This window comes from Tursiops truncatus, chromosome 3 (genome assembly GCF_011762595.2).
Source record: "Tursiops truncatus isolate mTurTru1 chromosome 3, mTurTru1.mat.Y, whole genome shotgun sequence".
NCBI lineage: Eukaryota > Metazoa > Chordata > Mammalia > Artiodactyla > Delphinidae > Tursiops > Tursiops truncatus.
Window position 1 is genome coordinate 170,481,583 of NC_047036.1, and position 27,334 is coordinate 170,508,916.

The window sequence follows — 27,334 nt, forward strand, 5'->3', positions numbered from 1 at the left end:
TGCAACGACACGCGGTGGGGACTGGAGGGTGCGGGCACGAGGCCCCCCACTCTGCCTGACCCTGCTGCTTCTGTGAACCGGAGGGATGGGAGGAGGAGGGGTGCAGTCTTGGAGGGTCGTCTTGGGTCTGGGGGAGAAGATGCCCGTTTCACTGGCTTTCTGGGCTGAGCCAAGCTTCCCTTTCCCCGCAAAGTGCACTGGGCTGGGGCTCTCCGGCTGTCTAGTTCACCGCATTCTCAAGCCTGGCACACTGGAGCCATCCAGGATTTATGTTCTGAAATCTTGTTTTTATGACAACGGAACGGCCCCGTCACTTCACGTGGCAGAGGAGACTCTGCAGGTGGGAACTCGTCCCACCCCGCCTCCCTGGCCCCCAGGTTCCCTCTGCATCTCTGGGATCCCCCTTGGCTAGGACTCGAGCTGCTCCACTGCCCAGGCCTGGCCCTGCCTCTGGGGCCCTGTGAACAACAGCTGGGCCCCACCAAGTGCCCACCATGACGACCTTCAGCTCCCTGAGCTGCACCCCACCGGCCCTGAACTGGGGGTGCCGACAGCCCCAACCCATGTCCACGGCCCACTTCATGGAAAGATGAGCGGCCCGCCCAAGGCCACAGTCCAGGTGTCACTCCCGCAGGGGCGGGGGTGGCCTGGCCAGCCCCACCCACGTGTGTGCAGGCGTCTCTTCCTCGGAGCCCGGCAAGTGGCCTCTGAACCCTGGGACCCAGGGTCCCTCACAGTGCGTCTGCAGCTCTGACCAGGCCCCCCACCACCACCAGACCAGATCCCCCAAAGCCCCAGACCTGCCGAAGAGGGCCCGGGCTCCCCACACGGAAAGGGGCTCCTCTAAGCAGAGGGAATAACAGACACAGCGTGGGTTTCTAATCCAAACGCACTTTCTTTATTCAAACCGGTCAGCGGGGACGCCCTAAAGCCCCAAGCGCGGGAGATGGGCTGGCCCGGCCTCCTCCTGGTCCTTGACGCCAGAGCGGACGCAGGCGAGCGCGGCCCCACGGCGCACCTGCAGACATGGCCAGGCACGCCAGTCGACAAAAGCAAAGAATAAACAAAAAACAAAACACACTCAGTAGATTTCTTCTTTAAGCTCCCAGAGTTTCTGGACCAACGAGTCCCAACCCTCAAAGCCAGGAGTGAGGGACTAAAAACGCCCCTCACCTCCACCAGTGCCGACAGAAACCCTGTTTTAAATTAAAAAATAAGCGAGTATACATTGTAGAAAATTTCTCTTAAAAATCTCACAATTTGTAAATGTATATTTTTTTCTTTAACATAAAAGTTTACAATATACGGTAAAATAAAGGCTCAGGAAAATAATTGCAAAAAAAAGGAAGAAAAAGAAACCTGAAGTTTTGAATTAAAGCTGAAGAATTTTTTTAACCCTGTTGTTGAACCAGTGACTTTTTTATTGAGCTGATGGGTTAGAGAAATAATACGTTTAAAAACTTCGGTCCAGATGCCCACAGCCACCGCCAGAAGCCCCCCACGCTCCAGTTGGTATTTTCCCCAAGTTTGTGATTGTCACGAGTTCACAAGTTTGAATCCTGGCCTCAGCCGCCCGACATCCTCAAGGTGCTGCGGCTAGCGTCGGTAGGGGTGGAATCCTTGTACGTTGTGGTTCTGACCGCGTCCAAAGCCACTTCCGCCGGCGGGGGGACCCCCCGAGCCGGGCACCGAGGGGCCCCCATAGGAGGGGGGCTGCTGGCTGGGGTCTGAGAAGCCCTGTCCGAAGCCCGCCAAGTCCTGTCCGTAACCTGCGGGGAAGGGCTCAGTGAGTTGGGACCACTTCCGCTCCCACTGGCACCCACGGCCAGGGCCCTGCGCGGGGCAAGGCATGGACCCGGAGGGTGGAGGGCCCACCTGGGGGCCTCGGCAGGACCCTGGGCAGCTGTCTTGCACAGAAAGAAAAGCAGCTCTGAGACCCCTCGGACCCCTCGTCTGTCCCGTCTGCTCTCAGCCCCTTTCCCCACTCACTGCCCTGCCCTCACGGCTGGAGAGGCCCTTGAGCCTGGAGACACAGATGATCTGGCCTGCCTTGGTGGACCACAGGCGTCTAGAAAGTTTGTCCTCAGGTGGACCACAGGGTGGACCACAGGGTGGACTCAGCACAGATTTCAGGATGGGAGGAAACGTGACAGGCCAGCCTGAGGTACAGGTGCAGAGCTTGGCCCTGACGGTGCTGCCTGCACAGCCCCTCCAGGTTGGGCAGCCCCTCCTCCAAGCAGGAGCAGACCCACACCATGCGCGGCGGAGGGGGCCGTCCCGGGGGCCCAGACGCCCACCGTGCTGCCCCATGGAAGGAGAGCTCGGGGCTAGCGGGGCGGTGGCCGGACGAGATCCTTGCCCCGGCAAGGGCCCGTCCCCGAGGGCACCGCCGAGTCCACCCCCGCCCAGGATGGCAGAGGAGGCGACATCGTGGCCCGGGCGCAGGCAGTGGGGACCGTGGAGGAGGAGGCGCCACCTACCTAGGCCACATCACTGCTCAGCCTGACCATAAGAGTGTAAACAAAGTGAGGGCCGAAGCCTGGCGGCTCTGGAGAAGAGGTACCCAGGCCTGGCAAGAGACGAGACCAGGCTGACTGCCCCAGGCGGCCTCGGCAGAGGAGCAGGGGCGGGGAGGGGCACACGCGCTGTCGCTCGCACACCCCCACCGGGGGCCGGCGACCCCACACCCGCCACCACCGCCACGTCCTGCTCCGGGTGAGGTGAGAACCCACATGCTCAGGGACCGCGGCCGGGCAAGGCCCCCAGGGGAACAAGAGCGTGCGGTGTAGGGGTGCTGGGGGCGTCTGTTCAGCGCCAGCAGAGCCCCAGGCCCACCCTGTCCCCACAGGAGCTCCTCTGATGGGTGCGGACCCCGGGCTCCAGCATCCACCTGGCAAGCACCCTTGGGGACACACAATGTTGACGTCGCACGGCCCTCACACCCGCCCTGCGCCCTACAAACCCAGACACCCAAGGCGGCAGGGCCCACCGGGGCGCCCCCAGGCACAAGGCCCCGGACGTCTGCCAGCCGCGGATGCTCCTCCGCGCCAGCGCCCTGGCTGAGACCCCAGAAACCAAGCGCCTGCATAAGGCCCGCTCGAGCCTGGGTCTCTCGAGCTCTCCCCGCGGCGCGTGGATGTGGGGAGCGAGGCACTCACCGTACTGACTGTACGGGAAGTCGGGCTGCGCCGACGGCGGTTTGCTCATGTCCGGAGCGGCCTGAGACGGAGGCGGCGGGAAGGCCAGAGGTGCAGCCCCCGGAGTGGCCGGTGGTGGGGGAACCCCTGGGGGGGCGAACTGATCCGGTGGGGGAGGTGGAGGCCCGTAGCCAAAACCTGCAGGCAGACAGGAAAGACAACCACAGACGCGGTGCTCACCCTCAGGAAGCCGCCCAGACCACCTCCACCCAGCAGCCAGGCCTCGAGGACGCCCACAGGCCGGGCCCACAGCCGAGGAAACGACCCCCACCGGGCAGAGCCCGACCAGCGGCCAGCCTGGCAGCACACGCCTAGCCGGGCGGGGCCGCAGCCCGGGTGGCCTTGGGAAGGCGGGAAGTTGTGAGCCGTCCATGAAGGGCGCCCCGCTCTTCCTCATCAGAAATGAAACTGGCCGGGGGCTGGGCCGGGAGCAGGCGCCCCTCCTGTAAGGACACGCGGTCATCAGGTGGCCCGCAGGCCCTGGTCCGGGCTACAGGGCTGCACTGCCCGGTCCCGGGTCCCGGGTCCCTGGCCACAGGGGGCCGCTGAGCACGCCGCCCCAAGGAACACGAGGGAAGGAAGGCAGAAGACACTTCCTGCCGGCCGAACGATACACTCAGGTGGCTGCTTGTCGGCCCTACAGGATCAGGTGAGGCACTTCTCTTTCCTGATGGACACACGGTCACCACGTGTGGCCACACCCCCTCTACCCACGGTGCTGGGGGACGGAAGGCCCGCCCCAGCCCTCCAGGGGCACCTCTTCAATTACAGCTGGGCACAAAGCAAGTGAATCAAGTCCCCTCAAGTGAAGCACGGAGAGCAGGTCCCTAGGGATCAAGGTGAGCAAGAGGGTGGGGGAGGGAGAGGGTCTCTGTGTCCGACAGGGCCCGCGGCCACTTACTGAACTGCGGGGGCGCGCCGTAGCCCTGGGGGAAGCCCTGGGGAGGGGGGAACCCTCCAGGAGGGGTAGACACGATGTAAGAGGTGAAGGGTGGAGGCGGCGGGGGGGCTCCTCTTCCTGCGGGGGGCGGTCCGTAGCCACCTGGAACACAGAGAGCAGGATGAGGGCGGGCAGAAGCCCCCAGCCCCATCCACCAGTTTCACACCCTGTTCTCTCCATCTCCTCCCAACAGGGACTCACCGATCGCCTGTCCTGCTGGCACCCACATCCCTGCAGGGAAAACAGAGAGGGGTGGGTGCTGCGTCAGCGCCATGGCGTGGACTGGGGACCCCCGCCCCCCGCGGGACCTGGTGTCCTGACGCATCACGGGTGCAGGGGAGACGTCAGAGGGGAGCCTTCCTTGGGTCGCACGGCCCCAGCCCTTCCAAGCAGCCCCTCGGTCGGGAGGGCGGGGACGCCCACAGAGCAGGGACTCAGTCGCATGTGTGGGACTCAGGCTGGGAGGCAGGAAGCCAGGGCGGCCTCCGGCCAAGCGCTGGTTCTTCCCCTGCTTGTGGGTGTGAGGGCATCTGGTCTCACTAGATGGTCCCCTACAGCCGTGGCTTGTTTTGCAATAAAAACCATTCTAAAAGCCAGCCCTGGAGAGACCAGGAATAAAGCCTGGAGCCATGCAGAAACAGTCTATGAGCTTGGGGGCGCCCGGTGCCCTTCCCTGGACAGTGTTCCTTCCCTAGGTTTCTAAAAGGAATGGAGGCTCCTGGATCCTGGCTCGGGGCCCCTGGCCACCCCAAGCCTCCCCGCAAAGCTGTCCGTAAAAGCTCTGCCAGCCCCACACGGAGGGCCCACAGCCCAGGGAGCTGGAATAGACCCAAAGGGCTCAAGAGGCAGGACACCATGCTTCCTCCCCGCTGGGTGGAAACCCCACTCTCCCCAGAGCCTCCGACCAGAGCCTGCGAGACAGTCAGCCACGTCCATCTCCCACTCCGGCCTCGTGGCACCTGCCCTTGGAGACACATCTCCGACCTCCGCCGGAGGCACCAGCCCAGCACTCCCAGCGCCCGTGGGCGGCAGACGGGACAGACCCACCCAGCCCTGGACAGGGAGGGGCCCTGGCGCAGTTCCGGCCCCCACAGCCCGCACGCGTGGCAGTGGGCGCGTCCCAGCTGTGGATGGGCCCGTCGGGAGGGACGCCAGCCTTACCTTGCGGGCCATACCCCTGCTGCCACGTGGGCGGGGGCTGACCTGCCCAGCCGTTGGCGGCACTGGGCACGACCCGGCTGCCCCACTGGCTGGCCCCCGGCTGGCCTGGCGCTTGGCTTTTGCTGTCCCGTGGCTCGGCCCGTTTAACTTCCACCTAGACAAATCGAGCTCTGGTTTAGGGAGATGCTGAGGGTCTCAGACCCCCTTCCCTTCAGACACACCCTCAGATAACTTACAACTACACTTAGCATCTTATTATGACTTAAAACTAAATACTTAACTATAAACCTTATTTAGGCCAGTAACTTTTTTTCTTAAAAAAGTTTTTAAAATTCTTTTGTCTAAAAAATGTTTCTCAGGTACAACAGATCCAACTGTAAGTCACATGAAGCCCCACCCACTGCAGAGCAGGGCTGAGGGCCAAGAGTCCGCAGAGAGTTCTGTGCGTGACAGGGGCCTTTCAGTCAAGTTAAGGGGCAGTGTCAACCCAGGGTCACGCAGGTCAGGCTCAGGCCAACCATCGTGGCCCTCCTCTTGGCCCCGCTGGCCAGCTGTGCAGGCCCTCTCCAAAGCCCCCGCCCTGCCTTCGCCCTTCAGCTCATACCTGAGAAACACAGTTGGTTTACTTAGGTTTTTTATTTAAAATGTCTAATGGAAGATAAAGACTTACCTTCCCCAGGCTAACGCTTAAAGAATCTCAATTAACTCAAAATAATGTCAGAGGGAATGGATGTGATAAGAGAATCTTACATTACATCTAACAAAAAAAGTAAACAAACATGCAATAAAATGGACATTTGAATCAGTAAGCAATCTTCATACTGTGTTAGGTCAGCAGCCCAGGACCCTTCCGCTTTTGGACGTGCCAGGAGCCACAGCATGTGGAGGGTGGGACAAGGGGACCGAGGTACCCATCCCACCAGGCCTAGCCCCGCCTACACAGCCTTTCCAATGTGGGCCGACTGACAGCAAAGACCCCCGATTCCAGGGCTGCGTTAGCATTCTAGAATCCCCAGTTATTCTTGTTTGTAGGATAAATTTTAGCAAGGAGAAAGAGACAATGAATTCACTTGGAGTTGTCCTTGGGGTCTCACAGCCTGGTGCGCCAAGCATCCTGTATTCAGAATCCCATCAATTCTGCCTAAAGGCATTCCTGGGAGAGGACAGACAGGCGGGGGACAGAGGCACAAAGATGCCACCTTCCGATGCCCCGAGGATGCTCCATGGACAGGAACAAAATCCCCAGTAGCTCAGGGCGGTGCGAAAGCAGGACCAGAGGACCCATTTCAAAGAACTCAGATTAATGAGTCTTCACACTTTCCTTAAGGGAATTTGGTTCCTGCTTACAAAGCAAAGCAGCCCTGTGATTTAAGAAGTATATATATTCTTTTAGTCTTCCTATTCTGCCCTTAGCTTTTAATTACAAGTGGGCCCCAGCCCTTCGAGACAGGGCTGGAGCTGGACTCTGCCCCTGGGAGCAGATCCGTGCACTGAGCGGGCCTCTCTGTCCCTGAAGGAGGACCTCACTTCTCCCCAGTTGTAAACGCCACAGGACCTTAAAACATGGGACACGGGCTCTTCTGAACGTGTGTTCATAACAGCGCACACCCTTGGAATCTGCAAGCTAACCTTAAACTAGAAGCATCAATGAACGTCTCAAACTGAGAGCATGACTGTGTCTCCTGCACAGTCAGGTTCGCGTGGAACTGAGTCAGCCGCCCATCTGTAAAGCGAAGGGGCGGGGGGGGGGGACCCCTGGGGCCAGACTCCCTCCACGTCTCAGCCGACGCAGGGCTCCGGCAGAAGGGCTGGGCTTGCCGAGGGGACGAGGACAAGCCGAGGGCCTGGGAGGGGCGGCAGCCTGGGCGACTGCACAGCCCCCCACCAGCTACTCAGGTGAGAGCCGAGTTCTCAGCAAGCTCAGGGCCGGAAAATGAGGGGTCGGGCCACCTCCCGAGAGGCTCCCTCCGTGGCAGCAACACAGTATGAAGATGAAACACCAGAGGTCACTTGACTGCATGGAGTTAAGAACTATCAGGAGCATGTGGCCGGTACCGAGTTCACAGTAAGTGACCCAATTTGAAAACCAATCCTTCAGGATGTTTACGTTGCCTTCAGTTTTACACGGAACCTGTTCTCAAAGGTTCACGGCCCGGCACTTTACGGGCCGGCGTGGGACAGGAGGGGAGGGGAGGGGACACACATCTGAAGGAGTGGTCACTGAAACCAAGCCTGAGGCAACCCGTGACTTCACTGGACGCCAGCCTGCCCGCCCCGCCGGCCGCCCCCCAGGGGCTCTAGAGCCAGGGGCTCCCAGAACCGGGTCCGACCCCCAGCTGGGGGTCCTGGGATGACTAGCCCGGCCCTCCTCCTGTCAAGGGATTTCCTCTCCAGTGAAATCCCTAGGTTGCCTAAGACTTAGTTTGGTCTTAAGGTAAAATAAAACTACAACTACACACTTTTTTGCCCATGATGTCGTGAAAATGCATGTTGACAGCCTGGTCCACTGATTGTTCGTCCTCGAAAGTAATAAATCCAAAACCTAGCCAACGACGAAGAGTGAATCAAGGTAGCAGGGTGTTGTGACACAAAACAGGATGATGAACAGTATTAGGGACGGGCCGAGGGATCGACCGAGGGTTTCAGCGAAGCAAGTGTGCGAGGCTGTGGGGCATGAGCACGTCTCAGCCCAGACGCCGCCTCCTCCACAGAGATGACCTTGGAATCACAGGGGCGCATCTTAGCAGCAGCCCGGACAGCAGGGCGGTGAGGGCCCGGCTGGCGGGCAGCCCCAGGTGTGTCGTGGGTGCGCTTCTGCTTTTCTGAAACCCAGGGTCCTCCCCCTCGGCTGGCAGTCGCTTTGCAGCTAGTGCTGACAGCAGCCGTACATTGTTCTAGCGCCTTAACAGAGGTACGTCTCTACCAGTTAGAGCCTCGCCAAGCTTGCCCAACGCTGTTGGGTAAGCCCGAGGAGTCCTGCCAAGGTAACGTACGTATGTATACAGGTGTCTATCTATACGTAGCTGCATAAATACACAGAGATACAGGCCACAGTGGGTTCCAGCAGGTCAAACACTGCTGTCGGCAGCAAGAGCAAGAGGCACCATGTCATCAAAAGGACAATTTCAAAGGGAAAAACAATTTAGCGTTTCCCAAACACAAGAAAGTGCAGTATAAACGAAGTTTGCTGGTCTGGTGAGCGCGGCTGCCTGGCTAGCGTGGAGTGTCCAGCCCTCAGGCTGCTGCTCTGGCTCCCCAGGGCCCATCTGCGCTGAGCACTACAGGCCCCCCACGGCAGCCAGCTGCCGGAAGACCCCGAACAACAAAGGACAGGCCAGGGGAAGGGCCAGGGCCCAGAAGGGGCGGAAGATGGGTGTGGGGGGAGGGGCACGGAGCACCGTGGGAGGTGGATGCAGGGGGTGGGGGCAGCCCCTGGCGGCAGGGGAGGGAGCGCCCAGGAAGGAGGCCTCTCGAGCTGAGCAAAGAAGGATGCGGGAGCACAGCTGTGTGGACCGTGTGGAAAGACTCCTGGCAGAACTGTGGTGGGAGAAGGATGGAGGAGGGAAGGCAGCTCAGAACGGTAGGCGGCAGCCTCTCCGGGAGGCCCGTCCTCTCCGCACACGCGCCTGCCTGAGCGTGACACACGCACACAGGACCTGCACACGGCGTGGGGAAGAACTGTGAACAGACCGGAGGAGACAGGCCGCAGTGGCGGGCACGCGGGAGGGCATGAGGGAGCAAAGGCAGCGGCTGAGGTGTGTGGGGACTGAGCCCCGGGGCGGGGATGGGGAGCCTCAGATGGACCAAGGGACAGGGAGGGAGGGAGGGAGGGAGCGAGGGAGGGAGGCTTCGGAGAAGACTCAGGAAGGAGAGAAAGTAGGGATGAGCTCTCGGGGAGCCCGCTGACCAACTGCTGGCTCTGGCTCGGCTCCCACCCTCCACCCGCCTAGCACTGGGGACCGCGCAGGGACTCGCCAAGCCCCACGGCGGAGGATGATGGCAGGAGCTACATGGGAACAGGGCCGAGGGGCGAGCCCCGAGCACTCTCCCACAGCCCCTCCTGCCCAGACCCCGCGCCGGCCGCCTGGCGCCCCCGGGCCCGGGCTGAGGACCACAGGCGGCCCACGGGGTGACTAAGAGCAGCCTCGGGACCCCCGCGTCCCAAGGCGTCCCAAGATCGGAGGCAAATGGTGGAACACAACATGGGTGATGAACGGCATGTGAGAAAGTGAACGTTTTCTCCAAGTGCAGGAGTGTCTGAAGCCACAGGGCTCGCGGTCCTTAGAGTGCAAGAGGCGGTGAGTCGTGGGGAAGGAGCCCCGGGGCAGGGCTTCTAGGGACGCGTCTGTCTGTCAAGAGGCGACATCACCGCTGAGGAAGCGGAACAGAAACACACTGAAACTTCGTTTACACCCCACTGGAGCAAAGCCCGCTCCCTCCTCTGACTGCGGGACTGGCCTGTACCTGTGTGATATAATTTAGCACCTGGAGAAGAGAAATCTAAAGAGATATCGTTAATCACAAACAATTCACAGAGAGAAAAGGAAAAACAACTTACTTAACATTACTGTACTTTACTATGAAACACTTAAGTATGTCACTAAGCATGTACGTCTACATTAAAATTAAGACTAAAACTTAACAGCTTAATCGACATGAAGTGAGGATACGTTACTTAATCATGGAGGAAGAGGAGGATGAGGTTCAAATGGCAAACTATTCTCCAGCATGGCGGGCGCATGCTGTGGGCGGCGCCGGCCACGCTTGGATGCCTCGAGGGGCTGGGCAGGGGCCGCGGGGCCTGGCGCACCTAGCTCACAAGGCCGGCCCAAAAGCGGTTCAGGAACCAAAACAGGGACAGAGGCAGGGACAAATAGCAGCAGCCAGGGGGAAAAAAAAAAAAAGAAAGAAAAACAAAGGGCATGGAAATTGGGCGCCCAGTGTCCCAGCCCCGCAAACCACAGTGGACGTGCAGGTGGCGGCGGGGGAGGCTGATGCGGGCGCGCTGGGGCGGCTCCTTGCCCTCCTCCCACCCGCCCCGCCGACTTAGGGGACTTACGGAAAAAAGAACAAGAAAAGAAAAAAAAGCATGGGATGGATCAAGGGAACTCCACGTTCAAGCCGAGCTGGGGCAGACCTAGCCTGACGACATGAAATGAGACTCCTGACTTCGCTGGAGTGAACTTAAAACAGGAGACGGTCGTAATTGAGCAAGTTCACAATTTAAAAGAAAGACTAATCTTTCAGGACACCCTTAAAAACATAAACCATGTTGAAATTCATGCCAAGTTGTAAAAACTTCAAAAGAACGAGCTTAAAAAAAAAAAAAAAAAAAGGTTGTACCGCCTGCCCTTGGGAAGCAGACAGGCTGGGGCTGCGTGGGAAGGGACTTCAGTCTCCAAACCACCCTCTCCTGAGGCAAGGCTCGCTACAACCACCACCTAATTGTGAGATAGTTTGCCATCTGAGGGGAAGGCCAGGGACAAACTCCATCTCTTTTACCTCGAGGCCTCTGCTTTTCCGCGTCGTAGATCATGACCACTTCCGTGACCTGGAAGGGAGATGGGCGTCTGAGGGCCCAGGTCTGCAGGTGGCACAGGCACATCTGCCTACAACACTCCCGGCCCCCGCTGCCTGGGACTGCCTGCCGAGTGCAGGAAGTTCCGAGGCAAAAGGCCGGCTTCCTGGGCTCTGAGACCCATGGGGCCGAGAGCAGGCCGAGGGGTGCTCACGGGGCAGGGTAGGTGGCGGGTCACCAGGGGCCCAGGCCCCACGCTCCAGTGGGGAGACGAGAGCCAGGACCTCCCAACCGGGATCAGAGTCCCCGGCCTGGCTGGGCCACCACGTTCCCTTCCTCGTCCACTCCGCACAAGTTCCTGCCAGGCCCTGGGTACAAACAGGTACCACCAGGCAAGCACGCTGCAGCCGGGGCACGCGTGGCCGGTGGAAGCCTGGGGGGACTTCGTGTCTCTGCTTCGGATGAGGGGACAGCCTCCCAGCCCACTGGCCCCCTAAGCCCTGCCTGTGTCCTGTCTGCCCCGCTAGAACTCAGCTCCCCAAAGTTTTTTAGCCTCTTCCAGAAAACAAACCCACCCGCCCCCCATCCTAGGGGAGGGGGCGGAAGCCTCACCCAAGCCCAGCCCCTTCTTCCTGACACCATCTAGCGCTTTCCACCACAGTGGCTACAACCGACCCGAGGGCCTTCCAGGAGGTCAGTCTGCCCCATTTACAGTAAGTCCTCTCCTGGGATGGTAACTGGCCACGGAGGGAATGGATGGGGCTTTGGTCTGCTTTGTGCCAGGCTCAGCCTCCCCAGGACACAGGGCTGCGCCACTCCCGCCCTGACCGACCTGCTGCTGGCGCGGGGAGAACTCACCACTCCGAATTTCTTGAAGTATTCCCTGAGCTCTGTCTCACCACAATTGTGAGGAATTCCACCGACAAATATCTTATTTGATTTACTGTTATCACTCCTGGGTCCTTTCTGCTGTTTCAAGGAGGAGAAGATGGTTAGTTCACGTGGGGAAACTTCCTAACACTCCCTGCTATTGTGCACGGTGTGGCCTCTGAAGGTCAGACCAGAACCCCAGGAGCCCAGTGAGTCCAGAAAACCGCAACGGCCGCTGTACGAATGAACGCGTCCACCCGCCGACAGAGGATGGGGCGCCCCAAGCACGCCCACCCATGGCGCCTGCCAGCTCTGCGGTGTGGAACCCAGGGCTTTAGGAGAGGAGAACGAGTACCAGGGTGGCCTGCACAAACCAAACTGGCAGACCAGGCTCGCTTCCAGGGGCAGTGTGTAAGCTGGTGACGCACAGACGGTGGAAAGCTCTGGTAACTGAGGCTCAGTTGCCACCTCTTCCGCCTTCTGGTCTGGACCCTGCTCTCTGTGGACACCCCGCGCTGCCACCCCCCAGACACCAGCAGCTGGGGACGCAGAGGCTGCACTTTTGGGCGTGGGGGCAGGGTGCCAGCGGCAGGGGCAGGCACAGAGGTGGGTACACATACGGCCGGCCTCCGCAGCCACGGGTTCTGTGTCCTTGGATTCCACCAACCGTGGATCAAAAATATTCAGAAAAAAAAATTCCACAAAGTTCCACAAAGCAAAACTTGAATTTGCCGCACACCAGCCAACTATTTACACTGTATCAGGTATCATGAGTCATCCAGAGATGGTTTAAAGTGCACAGGAGGACGTGCGTAGGTTACAGGCCATTTTACATAAGGGACTTAAGCGTCTGTGGATTCTGGTCACCTCGGGGGTCCTGGAAGCAGTCCCCGCAGATCCCACCGAGGGACGGCTGTGTAGATCACTGATGCTGACCACTGATGAATCTGGGCAGTGTTTTATTTAGGTGTTCACTGTACCACTCTTTTTCTGTATTTGATATTTCCTAACAGAAAGCGGGAAAAATACGCCCTTGGTCTGAGGCCCCTGATGGAAATGCAGGTGCCCAGGCCCCAGCCCCGCACAGCCCCCAGCAGGGCTTTCCTCGAGGACAGGGCACTCTGGGTGACGGCTGGCCTGGTGCCGGGGGGCACACGCGGCTCAGAGTCCCAAGGTGGGTTCTGAACTCAGCAGGCCTCCTCCCTGGAGAGGAGCAGTCAGCAGAGCACTGAGCGGTGGGGGGCCAGGAGCAGTCGGCGCGGATACAACGGAAGGTTCCTAACGACAGATGGCTGTGAGCCGTCGTTTGCAAGGTAGACTAATAAGAAACTTCTCGGCTACGAGATAAAAAACTTCCAACACCGAATCGACCCGAGCCGTTCTCAGCTGCTCAACCTCATGCTGGAAGCCCTCCTGTTGCTCAGTCTGAGTGAGCAAGGACCCAGGTCGGAGACACGGCTCCCCTCGCATCAGCGGCTGCGGGACACCCAGCAGGAGCCCCCAACCCCTTACCCAGCCTTCCTTCGGCCGCGTCCTCTCCGGCTGCATCCCCCGAGGCGTACAGGGCTTTGGGTCGATCTGTTGGAAGTTTCAAAGGAGCAGTGGTGAACAGGAGGCTTGCTTCCCCCAGAGAGAAGGTGTGAGCAGCAGGGCCAGGGGCACAGGGCCCATCAGGTGGCCCGGGCCGCATCCTGGCCCAGCGCCCAGTCTAAGCTCAGAGCCTTAACCCTTCAAACCAACCCCACGGGAAAGCAGTCCTCGACACACACACACCACAGCTTGGGCACAGAGGCACGCCCAGGAACCACACACAACAAGACAGAGAGCTTTCTTCGGGGACCAGCACTCACGTTTCGACCATCGAGGGTGTGTGGTCTGCTGGCCAGCACTGTGCCCACGCAGTTTGGGTCTTTGAATTTGACGAACCCAAAGCCTCGAGACTGGTTGGTTGTCTTGTCTTTCATGATCACGCAGTCCACAACCTCTCCATACTGGGAAAAGTAGCTGCGCAGTGTCTCTGCTCAAAGATCGAGACATACGCACATGCACAGCAGGGCATTAGGCAGGTCACACACTCCCAGCCCATCAGCCTGACCTGTAAAGTGTGCAGCTAGGAACCTTTAAACTGGCTGATCCACTGACATGGGGGCAGCGGAGAGGGTGAAGGACGGGGCGCCAGGGAAGGGAAGGTGCACCCCATCTCCGCGGGAAGAAAAAAGGCCACAGCTAAGTAGGCAGAGCCAGCGGATCCCTAGCCCTCCTGGCTCCACCTCCACACGCCAACAGCCTCTGCCTTCAGAGCTGGCCACCCTCCCCGACTGTGACCATGACCATGACCATGAAGCATCAGGACGAGATCAAGTTCCAAAGCCCACGATCATTCACCTCTGCCCCCATCAACTCCTGATCAAGTGCCCCTTCCCAGAAACCAAGACAATAAATAAGTCAGGAATTAAAGACAATTCACACAATCCAAAGACCGAGGTCCATTCGCACCTACCTTGGGTGGTGCTCCAGTCAAGACCGCCCACGAAGAGCTTCCTGCAATGCAACGAGAAAACATTCAGGGTCAAGAGGGTTCTGCCCTGGGAACTCCCCGGTGATCCAGTGGTTAGGACTCGGCGCTCACTGTCGTGGCCTGGGTTCAAGCCCTGGACAGGGAACTAAGATCCCGCAGGCTGCATGGCACAGCGCCCCCCGCAAAAAAAGAGGGTTCTGCCCAAGATGCCGACCATCTGGCCTACCCTAAGGTGGTAACCCGGGGCATGGCCGTGGCCCAGCCTCATCAGTCAAAGGCATGAAAGAGGCCTCCAAGATCTGCCCACGGGGCTGGAGTGAGTTAGAACATCCCAAGTCGCATGTACACGCTGACCTCAACCACAGTAAGAAAAGAGAGATCGACGGCACCCCCTACCGTGCCAGTTTGGGAGCAGGATCACGGGGCAGCTTCCCAACTGCTCAGCAAACACCAAAGGTTTCCAAGTCCAGAGCTGAGATCCCACGCAACAAACTCGGACGACAGCGGGGATGAGGGCTTTAGGACAAAGCTGGGATATGCAGCACGTGGTCACAAGTAAGGACCCACAAATCACTGGGGAGGTCCCTGGAGCTCAGACGTGGCAGGGTGGCCCGGGCTGTCCTTTTGGACAGGTGCCCTAGAATGTTTGAGAGGAAAACTTCCGGTGGTCTCCCTGCCTAGTGTCCACATAGTCCCGGGGCGGGTCCAGACCCAGGAACCTTCCACTGCCCGCCACTTTCAGGCTGGCTGGGCCTAAGTGAACGGAGAGGTGCCCTGTGCTGCAGGCTCCCAACCCGATCCGGGGCAGGTGTGATAGGGCAGGCAGGGGACGGGGCTCTCCATCCCACCTGCTGCCATGGGGAAAGGAGTGACACCGTCACCCTCGGAAGAGCACCCAGGCACTGTCCCCATCCACAGCCAACCCCACCTTGCTTGGCGTGAAGACAAAACAGCCCCCCGAGGCTGAGCGCGCTGAGCCTCCGAGCGCCCGAAAACCGGCAGCTGGGATGCAAGGACAGACCCTTGCAGGGCAGTGGCCCTAGCCGCACTCAGGGGTCCCTCCCACTGCGGCTTTCTGCCTGGGGGAGAGAAACTCAGTGTGGAAGAAACAATTTCCCCACCCCAGACAGGTGGCCCCTGCCATCCTCAACATGCCCCCGTCCCCCGACACAGAGCGCGTTTCTGGATCGGGAGGCCAGCTCACACCCGGGCCTCGTGACCTTCCTGTCCTGTCCCCTACGCATCCCTGCGAGGTCAGACCAGGCTCCTCCTGCCTCCCAGAGACCCTGGGGAGTACAGCCCGCAGCTGTGCCCCACTGCCCCAGGGCCTGGCACCCAGGCAGGCAATGACCGAAGGGCCCTGAGGCTGGCAATGGACCGCCTCTGTGCCCAGGCGTTGGGCACAAGCACAAACGGGTTTGCTGTGGAAAAGCAGCTTGAAGAAACAAAGGAGCTGGAGCATTCTCAAAAAACCTGAGACAAACGCCAACTCACTTAGAGGAATACCCACCTCTGTTTAGCCTGCATGTGATCAGGACAGGAAGGTTGTCAGCCAGTCCCTCCAAGCAACCCAACCCCCATGCCGCTGAGGAGGAAGGAACTGGTCTGACCAGTCCAGGTTCCAGCCCTCATTTAAATTTCAAAATCAGACGTTAAGGGGAAAAGAGAGAGAAAGGCCATCACCTGTGCAAATTGACAAAACCGGAATCTGCCCTGTGTATTAGATGATGATATGGTGTTGATATGTGCTTCCTGATTTTATCACTGTGCTGTATTTAGAAAACGTTTCTGTTCTTGGAAAACAGGACACACAGGAGCGTCCAGAGGCGCACAGGGCTGGAACGTGGCATGGAAAGCATGCAGTGGGGCCGGCGTGAGGAGATCGTGGCGACTGTGCCCCCGTTCCTGCCACTGCTCTGTGAGTCCCAAGTTATATGAACTAGGAGGCGAAAGCTGCTCACCCCTGAGAAGATGCCAGGAGCACAGCTGGCACAGGAGAGAGCTCTTTGTGACCGGAGACCCCATGCCAGCGCTGTGCTGGGTGCTTTATATATTTCCTTTCCTCCTGCTCCCTGTCTGCAGATGGAAGTTCCGGAAGGCCCAGGGAGACCTCGCTGACTCGCGGTGGCAGGGACTCGGGGGCTCTAGGCAGACTTGGCGCCATCGCCGGTATCACAGCCAACACACCTGCACAGGGCGCCGGGCTCTGCCCACCCTGCTGCTGTCGTGGGGTGGCCCAGACAGACTTGCTTGGCACCAGATGACCTCAGGCCTTTCTGGGCGTTTACACACAACTCAGCAGATGAAGGGTCAGCTGACCCTGCGTGGCAGTCTCTCTCCAGCCCTTCCCTGCTATGAAGGGTGCCAGAGTCATCACTCAGCTGAAGCTGGAAACTGGGGGGCCCTCCCACAGACCCCACCCTGCCCCCAGGGGACCTCCTGGCTCTGTCACACCCTTCCATCCCTGGAGACCCGAGAAGAGGTCTGCAGTCAGCGCTGGCTGCCGGGGTATGCACCCCAACTGCCGGGATGGGATCGCTGCCTTCCTCCAGGAAGGGGTTTGGCACAAGTGACCAGGTGCTGGGGTCTGGGAAACACTCACCCTCTTCCGGCTGCTGAATGGAAACCTGCTCTGGATGACTCCCCTGTCCTTGCTCTGGGTACTTTAGGGCAACTGTGTGGTATGTACACCAGAAAGTCAGGCTCCGGTGGCTTCCCCGGCCCAGGCTGCCCATGGCAGGCACCACATGCTGCGCCCAGGAGGACAGGGGGCCAAGGCCAGGACCCCTCACACGGTCCGGCAGGCGGCCCTCTCCTCGACAGCCTGTGTTCACGCCTTTCTGCAGCCAGGGAGCCACCCCACTTCCAGCCCTTCTGCTGTGACAGACTGGACACCCCAAAGACAGTGGTCGGGGCAGGGATCTCACTCCGCAGGCTGGGCTTCCCTCCACCGGCCGGTGAGATCACCTCTCACAAACTATGGGGCCGCACAACACATGGAAAGCCTGGGTTGACCTTCGCTGAGCACGTGGGAGGCGCGCCAGCTCCCAACCACACCACAGCCCACCAACCCCCGCTGGCCGGAGCCCCCCAGACAGCGACCTCCGCCGAAACACAGCCGCGCTCCCCTGCAGGGGTGCCCCCAATTCTAGCCTGGCCACCCTGGGAGTGATCTTGACCGAGTCCCCTGACCCTTCTAAGCCTCGGTGTGCCCTGCCAAGGGAGGAGTCAGAGCTGAAGCTACAGAGGTCCAGCGCAACCCAGGGCAGGGGTTCTGAGGAGGGGCCCCGCACAGAGGGCAGCACGCCACCAAGTCCAGGTGCTGGGCCCACTGCAACGGCCAGAACCAGAAGGGAGTCAAGCGGAGCAGCCCCCAGCATCACAGCCAACTGTACAGGCGTCCAAACAGCCCTGGGACACACGTCCTAACCCACGGAAGCGAGTGGCATGGACACACTGGGAACCAGGCCTCAAAGAGCAAATGCTCCCAAACAGGGGTCTCACCTGGACAATCCTGCCCCCAGGGGACACTGGACCACGTCTGGGGACATCTGTGGCTTCTGGCATCGAGGGGGTGGGGGCCAGGGATGCTGTTCCACACCCTGCAGAGCCCAAGACAGCTCCAAAATGCAAGAGAGAAGCCCCAGAGAAAAGGCCCTCCACCCCCACCCCTACAGGGCAGGACACCTCTTGCCCCACCACACAGCGGACCCCCCAAAGGGTGCTCACGCGCACAGGCCTCAGGAATCTCGGCCCTGCATGCTCCCGGTCTACACCCACGGGGCCAGCCAGAGCTCAACGGAAGGCTCTCTGCGTTCAAAGCCTCCACAAGTAACCATTCCAGAAAGAGCCACGCCCATGAGGGACCCACAGGCTCCACCCCAGGACCCCTCCAGTGCTAAGTCACCTGAGCCCTCATGTGCCCCCCCATCACCCACCTCCCGCGTTTCTGTCCTGAGCAGCCGTGCCCACACCTCTCTCCAGAGACCCAGTGCTGCTTTCCCTCCCCTCCCCCAGGTCCCTCCTCGCCCTGGGACCCTCCCTTCCCTTCAGTCACATCCAAGGGTCCCTGTCTCACCAGCCCGGGGGAACGCCAGCAGAACCACATCTGCCAGATAAAACCCCCCTCAAACTCCTCTCCGGCTCCATGACACATCAGCCCCCAGAACCTCAGTCCGGGGACCCCTCTTAAGCTGACTCTCCAAGGCCACGGAGGAGACCGGGACACAACCCTGACCGCTCCCCGGCCCTCAGCAAGGTGAGCACCTGTCCCGCTGGGCGGCCCAGGAGGGAGGACATCTGCTCGCCCGTGGCACCTTGCTCCACGAGGCCACACGTGACACCTGCTGCTCCTATTGGACCTCTGCCCTCAAGACCCGCCCCGGCTCTGCTCGGGCCACTGTGACAGCCAAGATGACGAAAACATGAACTAAAAGCAGTGGCCTCACCAGCCCCTGTACAGTCCAGACGCAGGGAAGCTTTGCCTTCAAAGGCTCAAACTCAAAAGTGCAGATCCCCGATGGGGCGGCACCCCAGGCATCCACCCACTTCCTGAGGACGCAGGTACCCTCGACAGTGGAGCCGCCCCTCTGGCCTGGGAGCCGCTCGGGAGGGGCTGACCAGACACCAAAGCGAAGGAGGTCTGAGGGGAGGGTGGGTGTCGTCAGCGGTCAGTGAGACTGTCACATCCCCATAACATAACTACCACATGGTCTGAGCATGACGCACGCTCCCACACGGTGACCACCCCAAGTGGGCAACGGTGGTCCCCCCCCACGGGAAACTCCAAGAGGGCCCATCACCAGGGAGCCGGATGAGGTCACGAGCACTGAACTAGAACAGCCACACAGATAAGGAAGTCAAGGTGGACCCGGACTTCCAACAGCAATCGGAAACAAGCCTCCCACAGCAAACAGAAACTGACCAATGCTTTGGGGCAAAGCAATAAAGTTTCTGGGACACCTGACATCTACAACTTTAGAACTCAGGTAACCTGGGTGCATTCACCAGGGTGGCGAGGGGAACGCGGCCAGGCAGGTCCCTGATCCTGATCCTGGTTCTGCTACTTGCTCTGCAGCCTCCCCAAGCTGCCTATGGGTCTGGGGTGGGTCTGCGGTGCCAAGGGTGGGACCCTTCAGACCCAGCCTTGGATCCTTGCTCCACCATCTCCCAGGGGTTGGTACAAGCTGTAGGGGTGAACCGCCAGGGACCCCTGTCTGGCCGTCTCCTCGAGAGCACACCGAGGGGCAGGCCTCTTGGATCTGGAGGCTCCCTGCCTTCCCAGGCGAGAGAAAAGGCAGCCCAGGCCTAAAGAAGTCAGCCTCTTGGCCGCAGAAGGCTTGGCTCTCAGGAAAAGAGGCCCATGTGGCTGTGGAAGACCTGCTGCCGCTCCCTCAGGTCCTGCCCCTTTCGCCGCAACTTTCTTGCTGCCCACATCCTAGTTTCCCAGCGGAAGCGCTGCAACTTTTCACTTACCCGACACACAGCTCAGACTTCCAGTGCCTGTACGTCTTTCCTAAACAAAGCAGGCTAGGAGCTACACGCCTTCTTTCTGGTCCTCTAAATGCTGTGGGGTTCTGGAGGGGGGAGCCCACAAAACACACTTTATGTCCTATGGTGTAACGTGCTGCTGGAACCTGGCAGGGGCTCAGTGAGGCCAGCCACCCACCAGCCAACAATGACTTACTCACCAAATCAAGCGTTTTGTAAACACCACATCTGTTCAACACTAAGTGCACGGAGAAATGTACACAAGGCCTCGGAAACCCAGCCCAGGCTGTTTTGCCATCTCCGCAAAAAGAATTTAACTGTAAAATTACGCTGATGCTGTAGAAACCAGTCTCTGCAAAGAAAACTAGACCAAACCCCTAGACTAGGGCAGAATGGGATTTCCTAGCTCCTGTGGGATCACTCTCCTCTCCAGCTCGTTTAGCATTAGGCAAGATTATAATTAAAAGGGAAACTTAGCTATAACAAACCTTCTCTCACTAACAGTTGCACCAAGGAGAAAGACCTCAGGAGCAAGCCTGTCTGTCCACCTCCCAAGTTTTTCTTTCTCTTTATCTTAAACCCGCCCATGGGGGTTAGGTGGGGGCTGAGCAGGAAGGGGCTCCAGCAACATAAAAACAACAGTTGCAGACACCCCATCAGGTGGCGCGGAGGCGCTGAGATGGTGGACACTGCGGGGTGCGCTGCTTGCAGACCGGGGACGGCCCCCCATGACCTTGGCCCTCGGGCCTTCGGTTTGCGAAACTACACTTGGGGAGGAGAGTAGATGGTGGAGTGGGCACTCGCTGAGTCCCGAGTGGGATAAGCTGGGCGGCGGCAGAACTGGAACCCCCCCCACCGACCGGGCCGCCACGTGCGCTGACCCGCCAAGTTCGTGCACGGGCTGGGGGCTCCCTGGACCCCACAGGTTCCTGTTCGAGGTCCCCGAGGAAAAGCACGAGCACGGGGACGGTTCCGCCCCCCCCCCCCCCGCCCAGCGAGAAATCCAGGCGCGGGGGCAGACAGGGTGCCCCGGACCCCCCCACACCCCGGGTTCCCGATAGAGGGTCTCCCTGCGGTAAACTCCGGCTCGGCGGCGGGGTCTCCCCCAGTCAGGAAACAGCAGGGACCCCCAGGTGAGGCTCGGGGTTCCTGGCCAGGAAGCGACGGGGCGTCCGGACCTCCAGGACTCCCCGGATCCCCCGGTGGAGGTTCGGGGTCCCCGACCACGAGGCGCTGGGACACCCGGACCTCCAGGACTCCCCGGATCCCCCCGTTGAGGCTCGGGGTCCCCGGCCACGAGACGGCGAGGCGCCCGGACCCACAGAACTCCCCGGACCCCCGGTTCCCGCTCGGGGTCCCCGGCCACGAGGCGGCGGGGCGTCCGGACCCCCAGGTCCCCCCAGGGGCCCCCGGTCCATCGCGCCCCCGGGCTCCCGGCCGCCGGCTCGGCACGGCCCCGCGGCGTGACCTTGACGGGCCGGGCGGGTCTGGGCGGGGGCCGGCCGAGGCGGCGGCGCGGGCCGGCGCGTCCTCACCCGATCTCGTCGGCGCCCGAGTTGTTCATGGCGGCGGCGGCGGCGGCGAAGGCGCTCGGCGTCCGGGCCCCCTGGCTCGCTCCCGCCTCCGGAAGGTCACTGGCCCCGGCGCCCTCCCCACAGCCGCGGCCCGGATCTGCGCAACGGCGGCGGCCGCGCTGCCTCCTCCCCTCAGCGCCAACGGTCACCGCGCGTCCCCGCGCCCGCGCCGCCGCCCTGCGCTCGCCCGGGCGCGCTCCCGCACGGGGCCTCCGGGGGCGGAGCCAGGGGTGCGCCCCGTGTGCGTGCGTGCGTGCGTGCGGCGGGGCCCGCGCCGCCGCCGCTAGGCCGCCGCGCGTCGGCCTTCCTCCTCGGCGACTACAAGCGCCGCCGCGGGGCACGTTGGGAAGTGGAGTCCCGCGCGCCGGCGCCGGCCCCGCCCCGAGGAGGAGAGCGCTCGGATCGAGCCGCGTGCGTGCGCGTGCTGCGAGCGTGCGTGCGTGCGCGGCGGCGCGGGGCGCGTGCGCGGCCGGGCGCTCGGGGCTAGGCACCGCGGGGCGCAGGCGCGGCTGCGGCTTCCTTGTTCAGTCTCGAGAGCGGGGCGGGGCCACGCATGGGGTCAGCCGTGGGAAGAGGCCACGCCCGCACCCCGCCGGGCCGCGGGACGCTTCGGCGCCACGTTCAGTTCCTGCGCCTCGACTGCTCCCGCTGCCCCCAGAAGACGATACCGACGGTCAGAGAGGCTCATTCACCTGCCCAAGGTCACTTAAGGGAAGAACTGGAATCAAATCCAACAGTTGGCTGTAGATGCAATGATTATGAAAACACATTGAGTCCCTGCCATGTGCCAAGGATTGTCCTGCCCTCATTTGTCCACACCGGTGGTTTTCACCCAGGGTGATTCAGCCTCCTTCTCCCCTCGGGGGACAATGAGCCATGTCTGGAGATACGGTTTTGGTTGTCACCACCGGAGGTGGGTGCTACTGGCATCTAGTGGGTGGAGGCTGGGGATGCTGCTAAATATCCTACAATGGGCAGGACGGTCCCTCCAGCAAAGAATAATCTGCCCAACACGTCAACACGGAAGGTGGAGAAACCCAGGTCTACACGGACCATAATAAAAGCTGGCCTGAATGATGTTGTCAGATGGTGGTTTGTGCTGCGTGGTGACTTTCCACTCACTTTCTCAGCCTCTTGGTGGCCTGACAATATAACTGATTCACCATAAAATGAAACAAATGTGAGGAATCAAGGAACCAGGTCACAGGCAAACAGTATAACATAAAACAGTATAACATAAAATACACCTCACTTTGGCCACTTTACAGTTTGCAAAGCACATTGGCATCATCAGATCCACCAGAGGAGAGTAACTTATTAGTCCCCATTCACAGGTGAGAAGCAGAGGCTCAGCAGAGGGGAAAGGAGTGGCCTCAGGTGGCATTGGGCAGGTGTTCTGTCTTCCCCCTGGGGGCTCTGTGAAGTTTCTCTGGTCGGAAGAAAGCAGTAACACTTGCGGGGGGTGGGGGGGCTGGCTCCCCACTGGGGGGGGGCGGGGGAGCACGGCCCAAGTGCTCAGTCAGACAGACACGCCCTAGGTTGCTCACACTTCACTATTAGAAGAGCAGAAAATTGGAAGCAACCCCCATGTCCATCCACTGGTGACAGGATAAATAAACCACGAAGGGCGTGAATGACATGCACAGGATGTGGTCAAATGAAGGAAGGCAGACACAAACTGTTAAAAAGAAAATACTTTTAGGGCTTCCTGGTGGCGCAGTGGTTGAGAGTCCGCCTGCCGATGCAGGGTACACGGGTTCGTGCCCCAAGTCCGGTAAGATCCCACATGCCGCGGAGCGGCTGGGCCCGTGAGCCATGGCCGCTGAGCCTGCGCGTCTGGAGCCTGTGCTCCGCAACGGGAGAGGCCACAACAGTGAGAGGCCCGCGTACCGCAAAAAAGAAAGAAAGAAAGAAAGAAAATACTTTCAAAAATACAGACACCTACCAGGGCTAAAACAACAAGCAGCTATGTACCTGCCACTGAAACGAACACATGTTATTAGCGTTTTTGTCACGTTTGCTTCAGATCTTTTTAAAAAAATGAACTTGACGGTTTGCTTTTCCCTCCTCCCCGTTCACTTCCTTCCTCCCACCCCAGGGCAAACGGTGGGACAAAAACGGGTATGTGCACACTTTCCTGAATTTACTCCTAACGTGGGTTCAGGCATACCCAATACACAGAATATAGTTTTGGCTCTTTTTTTCATTGTGGTAAAATACACGTAACATACAAGTTATCGTATCCCTTTATAAATGCACAGCTTGGTGGCATTAAGCACATTCACATTGCTGTGCAACCATCCCCACCATCATCTCCAGAACTTTCTCATCTTCCCAAACTGAAACTTGGGAAGTTTCAGTTTGACTCCCCAGCCCCTCCCCCAGCCCCTGGCCCCCACCATCTACTTCCTGCCTCTGTGGATGTGACTCCTCCAGGGACCCCCTGTGAGTGGAATCAGACAGTATTTGTCATTTTTCATCTAGTTGATTTCACTGAGCATCGTGTTCTCAAGGTCCATGCACGTTGTAGCGAGTATCAGTGCTTCACCCCTTTTCATGGCTGAGTGATGGTCCCCTGCGTGGAGGGGCCACATAGCGTTTATTCATCATCTGTTGATAGACACTTTGGTTGTTTCTACCCTTTGACTATTGTGCATAATACTGCTAAGAACGTGGATGTACAAATAAATGCCCATTTGGTCCCTTTTACTTTAAAACATAACTACATGTAACACTGTATACACAGAAAACATACAGCTATGTGGACATTGCCTGGTAGAGGGGAGACCTGGGCAGAGGGTAGGGATCATGGGGACCTTGTTCTGTCATTGCTGCCATGTGACTTGTAATTATGTCATGTACTTATTACTTATTCTTGTCCATCCCCCCAGTAGGCTATGAGCTCCAGAGGAGTCAGGGCTGGGCCCCCTGAGGTGAGGAATTCAGTATGTGCTGAATAAATGGGTGACTTTCACTTCCCAGGAAAGAGCTGCGGGCTGCTCTGTAAGGGGGGCTGACAAGCTTTCTGCTCAGGGCCACACAGTAAATATGTTTGGCTTTGCCAGCCTTCAGGTCTCTGTGGCAATGACTCTGTGCTGTTGTAAATTGGAAAGTGCCAGAGTCCATATGTAAACAAGTGGTCCTGACTATAAACTTTATTTACAGACATGCCAGTGTGACTGTTGTATAATTTTCACGTGTCTGGAAATAGTCTTTTGATTTTTTTCAACCATTTAAAAATGTAAAAAGCAGGACTTCCCTGGTGGCCCAGTGGTTAAGACTTCCTGCTTCCCCTGCAGGAGACATGGGTTCAATCCCTGGTCAGGGAACTAAGATCCCACAAGCCTCGCAGCATGGCCAATAAATAAATAAATAAATAAAAATGTAAAAAACATTCTTAGCTCACAGGCTGTATCAAAACCACAGAAGGGGGCTTCCCTGGTGGCGCGGTGGTTGAGAGTCCGCCTGCCGATGCAGGGGACACGGGTTCGTGTCCCGGTCCAGGAAGATCCCACATGCCGTGGAGCGGCTGGGCCCGTGAGCCATGGCCGCTGAGCCTGCGCATCCGGAGCCTCTGCTCTGCACCGGGAGAGGCCACAACACTGAGAGGCCCGTGTACCGAAAAAAAAAAAAAAAAAAAAAAAAAAACACAGAAGGGGGATGTGACCTGCAGGCCAGAGTTTGCCAACTCTATAATGTTAGAATGTTTTGATCAACTGTGTCCCTTTTCTAATCAGAAAATAAATATTTTCCTTCTTTTAAAACATCTTTTAAGACTGTGGTCTGGAGTCAGGCACACCCCTGTTCCCATCCCCTCTGCCACCGATTTGCTGTGTGTCCTTGAGAAAGCCACCTTCCCTCTCTGAGTCCGGGTCTGCAAACTGCAGATAACAGCAGCACACGCACGCTAGACTCTCTTGAGAAAAGTGGACACAGTGAATGACCACGTGTCGGTAATTCATTTGAAGACATCAGCTGGGCAAGAGTGGTCACTCCATTGAGAGAAGAGGACCCCAGCCAAGGCTGGAACAGAGACCCCTTGGCTGAGTCGCCAGCCAGATTGTGCCATGCCATCAGCCACTCTTGGAGATAGAGTCCAGGCTGCATGTAGGTGACCACTGGGAGGTGGCAGCTTGGCCAGACATGGGCGGTTCCTTATTTCCTGGGCACCAAAGCTGCAGGAAAGGATCCCAGTTGACCACCGCCTCGGCTTCCTCTTAGTGTCTGTGTGGGCAGTAGCCTCTGAGACTGACCCCTACTTCTTGATATTCATAGCCTCCTGGGATTCCCTACCCTTGTGTACCTGGCTTCTAACCTGTAGGATAATACGGCCAGGGTGAGGGGATGTCCTTCTGTGATCAGATGGCAAACGGTCTGACTTCCGTCTTGCTAGAAGCAAGTTGTCACTTGAGGGAGCCCCACATGGCCAGGGACTGAATGGAGTCAACAGCCAGTGAACAAGCCTGGAAGCGGATGCCTTCCCCAGCTCTGGGCGACACCTTGACTGCAGCCTTGCCAGAGGTTGTGAAATACAGGACCCGGCTAGGCTAAGCTGCACCTGGATTCCTGACCCACCGAAAAATGATAAACATGTGTTGCTTTAAGTGGCTACATTTGGGGCAATTTGTTACATAGCAGTAGCTAATGAATACAGCCTGCCTTCTGTCTCCGGCCGGGCATTCCAGGGCATTGTTTGAGTTGGGTGCCAGTAGTGAGTGCCACCTGTTTACGTGGGTGGCCCAACGATACTGGCATAAGGATGCCTGCAAAGCCCCCGCCACAGTAACCAGGACAGCTGTAAGGAAACTAGACAACACAAATTCACATGGGCTCACGAATTCAGCGTGAGCCCAGCCCTGGTGCCTGGTGACATCTACTCATCCTGCCTCCGCCTGAGGGTCTCATGGAATCCGTGCTGTCCCATCCAGACCACATTAGACCCAATGTGCCCTCAGGAGTCATCAAGCATTTTCTGTGTGCCAGACGGGTCGGACAGACGATATAACCATGAAGAAATACCTTCCCTGAGCGAAATACCAAAGAGAGGTACTGAGAGATGAAACAGTTTCAAATGGGCCATAAGCAGCCTGGGGGGACCCGGGGGGCCTCCCAGAGGAGGTGTGGGCTCGGGCATGAAGCAGAAAGAGAAGGAGACCAGGCCAGGAGAGAGGGGAAGCTGTCCAGGCAGAGGGGAGAGCGTGTGCAAAGGCCCAGGGGCAGCAGGGACACAGGAGCTCTGCAGGGAGTGGGAAGGGCCACGGGGAGGACTCTGGAGCCACGTTAAGGCTGTGAGCAGCCATCCAGAGGTGGACGCAGAAGGGCAGGGCTGCCTGGGTTCAAACTCTGTGACCTCAGCCTCTCGGGGCCTCAGTTTCCCCACGTGTTCACTGGGATGTGCAAAACACTTGGCCCAGATGGGGTGTTCCAGGCTCACAGCCGGTGGCCCCGTGTGCAGATAGATGGGAAGGGGAAGTCATGTTTCAGAACCTAGAGGAAACCCCAGCTTACCTTGGGGGCTGGTCTCAGCGTGGCCGGCAGAGGACAGAGCTGACCCCCAGGACTGCCCTGGGGCAAGGCTTTAAGGGTGGGCGCTGCAGGGCTGCCCCGCCTGCCGTCATGGGCTGGAGGGCCCGGGGACCGCTGGGGTGGGCATTTCAGTCCCAGCACTGGAGGCCCCTGTGCGCTAAGCCCCTCATCAGGCCCCGCCCCTGGGGTCTGAGGTGACCTGGGAGAGTGAGGTGAGCTCAGGAAAGGGGAGAGGCAGCCCCGCACAGGAGTCAGAGTGGGGTTCATCAGGGGTTCCCACACCCCAGCCTCCCGGCCATGAGATTACCCGTTTTGCCTCTGGAGCCTCAGTTTCCCCACCTGTAAAATAAGGACGATAGAAGAAACCACTGCAGCGCCTCTGAAGATTAAGTGATTGTATTTATTTATTCTATTTATTTTGGCCGCGCCATGCAGCTTGTGGCATCTTAGATGCCGCACCCGCGTCCTGGGCGGTAAAAGCGCAGCGTCCTAACCACTGGACCGCCAGGGAATTCCCTAAGTGATTTTATATACTTAAGG

The 27,334-nt window shown here is 59.1% G+C and overlaps 1 protein-coding gene across 9 annotated transcripts; it reads right to left on the bottom strand.

Annotated features, from left to right (window-relative positions):
• Positions 1 to 875: 875 nt before the first annotated feature.
• On the bottom strand, positions 876 to 21,537 carry DAZAP1 (DAZ associated protein 1). 9 transcript variants are annotated; one of them, XM_033854916.2, is made up of 13 exons: positions 21,230 to 21,537; positions 14,187 to 14,227; positions 13,537 to 13,703; positions 13,199 to 13,264; positions 11,675 to 11,785; positions 10,801 to 10,849; positions 7,758 to 7,840; positions 5,299 to 5,452; positions 4,339 to 4,368; positions 4,099 to 4,239; positions 3,159 to 3,335; positions 2,481 to 2,569; positions 1,631 to 1,769 (listed from the first exon to the last, which is right to left on the bottom strand). In XM_033854916.2, the coding sequence occupies exons 1-12, from the start codon at positions 21,256 to 21,258 to the stop codon at positions 2,481 to 2,483; spliced, it is 1,137 nt and encodes a 378-aa protein (XP_033710807.1). In that variant the 5' UTR covers positions 21,259 to 21,537; the 3' UTR covers positions 1,631 to 1,769. The 9 variants fall into 9 exon arrangements, with proteins under 9 accessions (XP_033710805.1, XP_033710804.1, XP_033710803.1 ...); XM_033854915.2 differs by lacking the exon at positions 21,230 to 21,537 and adding an exon at positions 17,709 to 20,642; XM_033854914.2 differs by lacking the exon at positions 2,481 to 2,569 and having other exon boundaries at positions 876 to 1,769; positions 11,675 to 11,782; positions 21,230 to 21,531.
• Positions 21,538 to 27,334: the final 5,797 nt, after the last annotated feature.